This window comes from Mchenga conophoros, linkage group LG8, assembly GCF_057382185.1.
Source record: "Mchenga conophoros isolate Kocher_MC1m ecotype Shallow Benthic linkage group LG8, M_conophoros_male_GT1.1, whole genome shotgun sequence".
In the NCBI taxonomy this organism is placed as follows: domain Eukaryota; kingdom Metazoa; phylum Chordata; class Actinopteri; order Cichliformes; family Cichlidae; genus Mchenga; species Mchenga conophoros.
In genome coordinates, this window is record NC_140533.1 from 18,164,680 (window position 1) to 18,174,010 (window position 9,331).

The 9,331-nt window shown below is 39.0% G+C and overlaps 1 protein-coding gene across 1 annotated transcript in view; it reads right to left on the minus strand.

The window, feature by feature from the left end:
- LOC146568566 (zinc finger protein 385B-like) overlaps window positions 1–6,329 on the minus strand; it is an 84,869-nt gene extending 78,540 nt beyond the window's left edge. The window contains exon 1 of the mRNA XM_085284667.1: window positions 6,202–6,329. Within this exon, the coding sequence (XP_085140793.1) occupies window positions 6,202–6,244 (43 nt within the window). The 5' untranslated portion in view covers window positions 6,245–6,329. The remainder of the gene's footprint in view (window positions 1–6,201) is intronic.
- Window positions 6,330–9,331: the final 3,002 nt, after the last annotated feature.

Consider the following 9,331-nt stretch of genomic DNA (forward strand, 5'->3'; position numbering starts at 1 on the left):
ACCCAATCAATACACTGTCTTAAACTTCAAATCTCAGGTCTAACCTGCAACTGCAACATAACACAGCTAGCTGCAGTTAGATTAAATATAAATTTTTGTCATTTACTGTTAATTCAACAGATTATTAACTCTGAATTAAACCATGACACTAAAAACTGGACTATACCAATATCGGTACTGAAAACAAAAAATCTGACTCTTGTTGTGATCTAGCATTATATAAATAAAATGTAACCAAAATCCACACAGTTTTAGTAAAAAGTCAACTGAAGGCCACATCCTGATGAATTTTATGTGACGATCGGCAACATGACCAAGTGTAACCTTTTATGGATTAAATGGTGCAAAATTATTCAAACATGGAGACCAGTCTTTCTTGTGAATGACCTTCAGCCCATTATGAAGAATAATTTCTCTGTCATCACACACATGTGGGCGTAAACACCCACATATACACAAAGCACACACACACACACACACACACACACACACAAAGAAAAGCGTTTTCACACAGCTTCTTGCTGTGCTGAATCTGTACCTGCAATGCAGCCACAGGGGAATGGAGAGGTAATGGGCCGTGCGAAAATTCAACTTCCCACACAGCCCTTAATATGTCTGTGCATCCCTCTGTCCAGATGAAGGGGACTCGAGGAGCTACTATCCATCTGAGCTGGTTTAACATTTGGCTCCGTTTGCGTGTAGAAACACATGTTTGTGTTTTTAAATGGAAATAAAAGGTGCATGTGGAGGCAAAATTGCTCAAAGAACATTTTTTAAGCACTGCGGCAGCAGCGTGTTTGCTTTCAAAAACAAGGAGGGGACGCTAAGAAATCACTATTCACACTTTCTGTGTACACCTTGCCATGTGATTACATGACATGATGACAGGAGGCATTTTTGTTAAAAACTAGCCTGCTCCATGTGAAAAAGAGGAAAGTTTGCACCTTGTTTTTCAGTGAATGTTTCTGACAGCGATTCAATTTTTTTTAAACACCAGGGAAGCAGATGATCCAGCCACATGCAAGAAAATGCATACCATAGTATACATGTGGTAATGCTCTATATGAGCTGCAAACAATTTAAGATGTAACCAACCGACCATTTGACTTCATCGTAAGCACAGGGTTTATCTTTTTTCAGCTTTCAGTTTATCACAAGAGTATTGACCACCTTGTTGTCATAATGTGCCTTCTATCGATCATTTGTGGGTGTTTTGACATTTTGTACAAGCTCTGAAGGACTGCATTTTCACCCAGATAGAAATTTGTTATGGGGTTCGCTCGACAATCGGGGAGGTGGCTCTGCCCTGTCTTCACCTCTGAGCAGCCAAATAAAGATCACTGTTATCAGTCCAGAGGCAGGTTTAAGCTGCCAGTCTGTGAAGGAGACTGTCATCTGATTTGTAATGACACAGCCAAAGAGCCATTACGTCTTTGATGGGAGATTTAAGCAGAAATCCATTTCGGAGGGTCTGAGGAAAAGCAGGCTCGGATGGGAGGGGGGTTGGGGGTTGGGAAGAGCAATCTATTGTGAGTCTATTGTGATAAGGTGTAGACTGCACCTGCAATTTGCTAGTGGAAGCTTCGTTTTGACGATAACTGTGGTTAGTCATTTCAGCGACAGTCCATTTCAAATTATTACCGATGCTTCACAGAGGGTTTTTTTTCTATGCGATTAGTCACACCGAATGAAGACAGAAGTGTTTTGTTTAAACATTTGCAGTCTTTTTTCATGCTGCTATTGGACATCTGCAGGGAGAATGTGTGTTAACACCACAAGCAGCCGCTGCAACAATGAAATCCAGGGCAGAAAATGGCTGCCACACAGCTGATAGACTATAGTGTTGTGGCTTTGGCAATGTGGACTGCATACAGCGCTTTTCTCCACATTAGTACTCCCCGTTTTAATTTTCTTAAGCAATTCCAAACAAAAGCAGCAAAAACTATATGATGTTACTACAATACTCACCTTTCAATTTGATGTATACTCCCTTTAATTATAAACATCCTTAAGATGTAGTTCACAGAAAAAACTGCTTTAAAAAAACAGTTGTTTAATTTCGTTATTATTAATAGTTTTTCAAATTTTTTTTATTTTCTAAGCGTTACTGAGAAAATCTGAAAAGATTATTAACAAAACCAATCATTATTTGCACCTCTTCTGAACAAAAGCATAATGTAATGGTGACATTGTATCCTACTTTTTATTAATTACTTATTTAATTAGACTAATAATAAGGTTCTGTTTGTTTATTTAAATATTTTACAAGATTTGGACAATGTACAGAGTAGGCTAAAAAACTTGTTACTGTGATAGCAATTGGTAATAATTGGTAGCAATAAAAAAAATACTATCTCATTAGGTATTGACTTACAGTAGTATTGATACCAACAGTCCTGTCTTCTTGTCCTCCAGTTGACACACAGCTTCACACAACACCTCCCTGCATTGCACCCATGCAGTCAGTTATGACCGCAGCCTGCCAGCTACACTAGTTAGCAATAGCTGACAACTTGAAATAGTCAACATGCTAACGCTGAGGCTTCAGAATGCTCACTCCACAATCAGTGAATGATGTCATCCATATTTATACTGTCTATGGCTGAAATGTTTTGAAATTAAAATTCTCGCATTGACAATTTAACCTTTGTCTGTTTGTTATTATTTTGGATTTTTTTTTTTATCTTAATGTTTATTGTCAAAATAAGAAACCATGTTTGTTTCTTAAATAGACCTGACGCCCTAATTATTTAGTTTCATTGGGGAAAAATTGTCAGAAGCACTGAAATAATTTAATTAAAACAAAAAGGTTTTATGAGTCATATTCTTACCGCATTATCCTTACAAGGAGTTTGGTGACATGTTAATAATATCAACACAATACTCCTAACTTTTTTTTTTCTCTGAAAAGCTCTTTTATGTACTTTATACTATAAATATTCTGTGATGACTGATGTTTCTCAGTCCAGACTGTGGAATTACACATCACCGTATTCTGACAGTACCTCTGTTGTAGCTACTCACCAGTCATTTTTATATGCTTTAATGCATTTCATTAGAGTGTACGAGGAACTGTTTCATGTTGATGCTAGTGTCTTCTCCTACTTTATTTGCATTTTAACTCTCAGGCTCCAGAGGCTCTTCAAATAAAGGCAGCGAGCTCTGCCTGTCAGTTGGCTGTCAAAGCCATTAGTCATAAAACACATTAGGAAAGCCACACCCCATGGCAGCTGTATAGTATTCAGGAGTACCAATGGGATATCTCATCAATCTCTGTTTACAGCACAGGGAAAAACACTGTTCATTTTACCACCCTGACTCTAAAGGCCCGAGAGTGGCGTCTCCCTGCATTAAAAAAATCTTCTGTCACACCAACGGGAAGAAAAAAGAAAAGCAATATTGCCAACATATCAACAAAGAATGATTTGTAGATGAGTGTTCAATCTTTGTTGGACTTTATCAGCAGGAGCCATGAGTCCATTGACAGCTAAGGGCTGGAGCTCAAGCTGCTCCCATCCCAATCTCGTTCCACATGATTATTCTCAATTTCACAGCTGATGGTTTTTACTGAGACAGATGGCGCCGGCCAAATGCCAAAGTACAGAAGAGAAAGCTCCGAGGTAGGAGAAAAAGTTAAAGAAGGGGGTAGGGAGATAAGCTGGTCACTCAACTTCATCACCAATGTTTGGAATGGTAGCAATCTGTGAATGTGACCTTTCTCCACCGTGCAGGATGGTGAGAGATGTGGTGTCTCGGTAGATGCTCTTGGGTTTGAATATACAGACGGGGTGCTAATCTGAACCTGAAGAAGCGAGGGGGAAACATGCACTAGTGATGAGGTGCCAGTGCAGGTAGAGACCAAAGAAATGAAGATTCTGTGGGAATCTAAAAAATCTTTACCCCATCTATTAAATTCATAGAGCAGCATTTGTCCCTAGTTGCACATGTTGTTTTGTTAAAATTAGCTTATAATGAGTTCAATTATTTATTAATAGCTTTTTATTATTATTTCAATTAAGCAATTAAGATCCAAAACTCCAAATTATTGAGTTTACCATCATATAAGACAAACAAAAGGTGAATTAAAGAGCAGCTCTTCTCTCCAAGCTTACCACATTTATTGTGCAAAACACTTTTCCCCTCTTCCACAAATGGCTTTTGCATTGGGAGGCCTTGCACCATAATATGTTGAATTGTCTTAAAAGCTGCTAACTTACCAAACTTCTCATTACCTTTGCTCCTCATTACTGAAATTACCCTTATGATAATTTCAGACTTTCTTCTTTTCTAAAAGAAATCGAATAACAATTACCCTTTTGCCTTTCTGTACTGTAAGTACTGCTTGTCATTAGAAACTGCTGCCAGTCCATTTCCCACATGTATATTTAACATAATGTGCACTGAGTTTGTCTCTGGATGAACTAACCTACATACAAATTTAGCTAAATGACTGCTTTCATGCTGAGACTGGAGAGAGCGAGTCTGGCCCAGCTGTATACACACCTAAGAACCCAACAGAATCGCACTTGGTGTTAAAAAAAAGTTTAAAAAAAAGAAACTCTACCAGCCTCACACCGGAGGAGTGCTAGTGAAAATTACAGCATCACTCAGGGGAGCGGGCAGTAGAAGGTGTGGGATTTGATGAATCAAGGACCTTTTGTTCACAGCGAAAATGACTGGCTTCCATGCAGTTGGAAAGAGCATCTCCTCGCCAGAGCTTGGCAGGGATGCAGCGTCATTTGGAGCCATTTATGTTTGAAGCTGACGCAGAGGGGGACGGAGGCGCGCAAGGTCACTGAAAGAGGATGCAGAACGAGATGATGTGGCCAGTGCTGGGTGTTTAAGTGTGTCTACTCTGCTTGAATTGAGCAGCAGCTGAGTATGCCAGGGCCGCACTCACGGTAATGATGGAGTGAGACGCTCACATCTATAGGAAGACTGAAGTGAACCTCAAGCAGCACAGCTGAGGTTTCAACACAGTAAATGACACGATGAGCACACACACGTGTCAGTATAGAGCCAGCAAGTTTATCGTTTGATTAGACCCTAAATTTAACAGGGAGTACTCAAAAATAAATAAATAAAAATCATCTGTTTTGGTGTCAGCTGCAGATGAATATTCGCCACTTGTGATAATGCTTTGGATGAAAAACAAAAAACAGCAAATGGCATTTTGAAAACTAGTTTTTTTTGTATTTCACACAAGAAAAAATGAGTCCACTGATTGAGAAAACAGCCAGTAATCAGCGAATTCAATTTTCATCTTGGGAAAACAATACAACACATGTATTTTCCAGAACCTTTCATCCACAGTGATTTGCGTTTTTGGCCCCTCCACATATACTAACAGATGGAGATTTTAGATTTGGGGTTCAGTCTTATTCAAAGATGATTGAGCCAGGACCACCTGCACTACACCTGCTAGTACTAAAATAAAAAAGTTTGAAAAGAGAAAGCATATTTGGGTTAGCTCCAAATATAGGATAGCCATAGGGCATAGGAAGAAAAGACGCATATGGGGTTGACTCTTTTTTCTTTCATATACATCTTCATTTAATGTTAAAATTATTCCACAGAATAGTGGCCGACATCCTTAAGGGTCTGCACACACACAACTACGGTATGAAACACACACACAGGGATTCAGCGATGTGCACTGAGACACTCGAAATGCCTAAAAAAAATCCCTGAGCTCCAGGGTTTAAATAACTTCATTCACAAACCCAGGTATGCCTCTGACCTCCATCAACACCACCAGGTATGTGTCAGGATATTATTTCTTCTTAAATATGACTAAGGCAACTACTATAACCAACGACAATTAATACATGTGATATTTGTGCCTCCAAAACACTCAGATTTTAAAAGTTAGAACATGATTTTTTTTGTCAAATACTAGCACTTTTTCATACACACCGACAAACCAAACACAAAACTGGAACCCTTATCCACCAGGAAAAGAAATAAAATATCCATGTTTTTTAAATTGATATAGAATGTTTTAACTACTACTTACTTACTTACTTACTTACTTACTTACTATAATTTTAAATAGAAAAAATAGCAAATGCATTTCTATCAAACGCAAAAGAAAGACACTGTAGAAACATTTAGTCGACATGAAAGCGCAGTCCGCAGGTGTCCAAAGCGACGTTCACACACAAACAGCCTCGGAATACAACATTTAAACAACATTCCTACCTGTGTAAGACGGTTGCACAGCTCCTGCGTCGCTACTGTCCATTTCCAGCTGTCACAGATTACAGCGCGAGCTCAGCAGCAGGCGTTTCAGTCCCGCGACCGAGTCCAGAAAAGATAAAACCACGAGGGTAATGCGCGCGCGCTGTGGCACCGCCGCCTGCGCGACAGAGATACCGAATCACTGCGCGCGAGGATGTGAGGGAAAAGAAAAAAGGGCCAAATGAAATCAGTCGACGTGAAAACAGGGTTGGAGCAGCAGTGGCACGGGACTGTTTGAAATGTAAAATGTTAATAAGAGCGGGCTACTCTTATTACTTTATGAAGCAACCCAAAGAATTTCAATGAAAGTGTAGAGCGTTTTTTTCCCCAGACATTTCTACTTATTCTACTCTGTGACTGATTAGCTTAACTGATTGGCTGATAACAGATTTTATTTAATAGGGCCTTATTCAAACAAACTCAGTATAGCCATCTTTTTACACAACCACAACAAAAACTTTCCTCAAGTTGTCCTACAAGATACAAAGTCAAGAATAAATCAAATGTAAACATAAACATCAGCAAATACATGTGCACAACTGTAACGCTTACATCAGACAACCATAAGAGAAGGTACACCATAGTAATACACTATACACTTGATGTTTAATGTGTCTTCATAGGACAATTAGACAACCCTTACATTATAGCAGTATACAGTTACATAACAAAACTTGGGGCCAACAGCTGTATTTGCATTGTTTTATTATTTAACAGAAGTCTGGTAACCTGTCCAGTGGTTGTGATTAATGGTGTACTGAGAGAGAAGAGCTTATAGGGGGCATATCCTGAGCTTTTAGTTGGATTTATGAATCATATCAGAGTAGTAGAAATAGTTGGTTATGTTCATTAATTGTATTTACATGAATAAGCACCTTCTTTATATATAAAATGTAAATACAATAGTCTTATACATGTGGCCTACATCATAGTGTGTAGTCAAAAATGTAACTTTTAAATCGTGACAGAGACTTTGCTCTATAAAAGTGGAAATAACAGCAGACAATAAAACTAATGAAATGTCTCATTAGTGTGGTATTTTCTGCATTGCAAATTGCTTTTACAAGTTAATTTGTTTTATTTTCACAGAGGCCGGTGTGACTGTCATACAGAAGTGCACTCATAAAAGATCTTATATCATCATTGAGGACATTTAAAATAAAGATGGACTTTCAATACACAAAACGATTTACCATATCCGAATATACTGCACTCAAAAGCAGCATGTTAAAACATGACCATATCCTATTGTATTGCATTGAAATTTGTAACATGCAACCAAGCATACTTTGGAGATCATGCTAACCCTCAAGCCTGTGTCATCTATATGTAGAGCAGAAAAGAAGGTCAAAGTTCAAGGCTGCAATGAATGAGTATGTCTTACTCTCCAACCAGTTGTAACAGATGGCTGCACCTCCCTGAGTGTGGTTCTTCTGGGGTTTCTTCCTGTAAAATTGAGTTTTTCCTTCCCACAGTTGCTAAGTGCTTGCTTATATGGGGTCTCCTGATTGTTGGGGTTTTCTTACCTTACAGTATAAAGCCAATGCCAGTAGAAACTACCATAAAGACTGCTTTTGTGATTTGGCACAACATACATAAAAGACAAATCAATTCAATGTTGTGCATTTTACCTAAAGGCAGCTTCGGTATGATGAAATTAAAAGAGAAAAGTCATATTTTGCAACACTGAGACACCTGCTGGTGTTTTTACAGCCTTGAAACAACGATAATGTATTTCCATAAACACTTCTATTAAAAAACCTGCTTCCACATAATGGCCACTTATAATAAGATTAAATGTTTGAGAGGTCAAAGGAAAATCTTGTAACCCTCTGACATGTCAAATCATCACTACCTCTGTGTGCAGCAGGGCCTATCATCAGGCATCATCCCCCAATCTTACCCCCTGTAGACCCTTTCATTAACATAGTTGGGCTTTGTTCAAAAGCAGATCCCTGCAGATGAATTTGAGCATATAGTGACACAGGCACATGCCTTCGTGCGCTGTGGCCGTCCTCGCTGTGTGCGTTCGCATCAGCTGTCAGCTGGAGGGTGATGGATGCATGCTGGAAACATACTTGGAGTTCGAGGTATGTCCTTCTCACTGAAGTCCTTTGACACCCTGCTTGACCCCAGCGCAAGTCAGCCGCTCTAAAAATAAAGAAGCACATGTGCTTGATGCACATAGACGCAGAAACAAGGGTGTAAGATATCATGCTTCTCGTGTCTTCATATCTGCGTGCAAATACAAAGGAAAACAATACACAGCCTCCTGTTGGATTACAAGAAAGTTATATTCAGGTCCTCGATTTCCATGAAGCTCAAGCCCAATCAACATGCTCCCAGCATCAAAGTTAATGCCAGTGCTCAGCTCCATCATTATCTTGAGTGCTTTCATTAAAGGACATTTTTATTCTGCTGCGTCCAGAATCACAGAGAAAAACCGGCCACAAGTCGCAGCCACATGTTTTGGCTGAACCTGGTCACCATGGCAATGCGTTTAAAAAGAAAAACTCGACTTTGACTTTTGACTTTAAAGTCTCATTGAAATATTGGAATTGACAGACGTGAGTAGTTGGTTTAAAAAAGATGGGAGGGAAAATGCGATTGAAAAGAATGGCATCATTGTGAAGGCTCGAGTCACATAAAGGCTGCAGTTCACAGTGTAACCCTCAGCGGTGAGGAGTATTTGAGCGTGACAACAATATCCACCCTCTGACTCAATTTGACACTCAGCAGGTCTAGTTATTAATCCAATGCTGCAGCTGCAGCAAGTAGCGTTTTGATCATTTTTCCAACCATGTAAGTGATTTTTTTTTTTGTCTTTGCATGTGACTTACTGAAAATATGAATTCAAACATGAATTCATGTCAGCTGTTGGCCTGAAGCCAGCTATAAATGTAAACTATGTGACAAATGTGAGACAAATGAAAAAGACATGAGTCTTCTTAAATGACTTTTTATGAGATCGTCACTGCTGATATCTTACAAAAGTATGAAAGGATCCATCACGCTTTCAAATAGATTAATGGCCTATTTGAATGTGTGCTGGGGTGTGTGTGTAAAACTATGACCCACAAAAGGAAGGAGA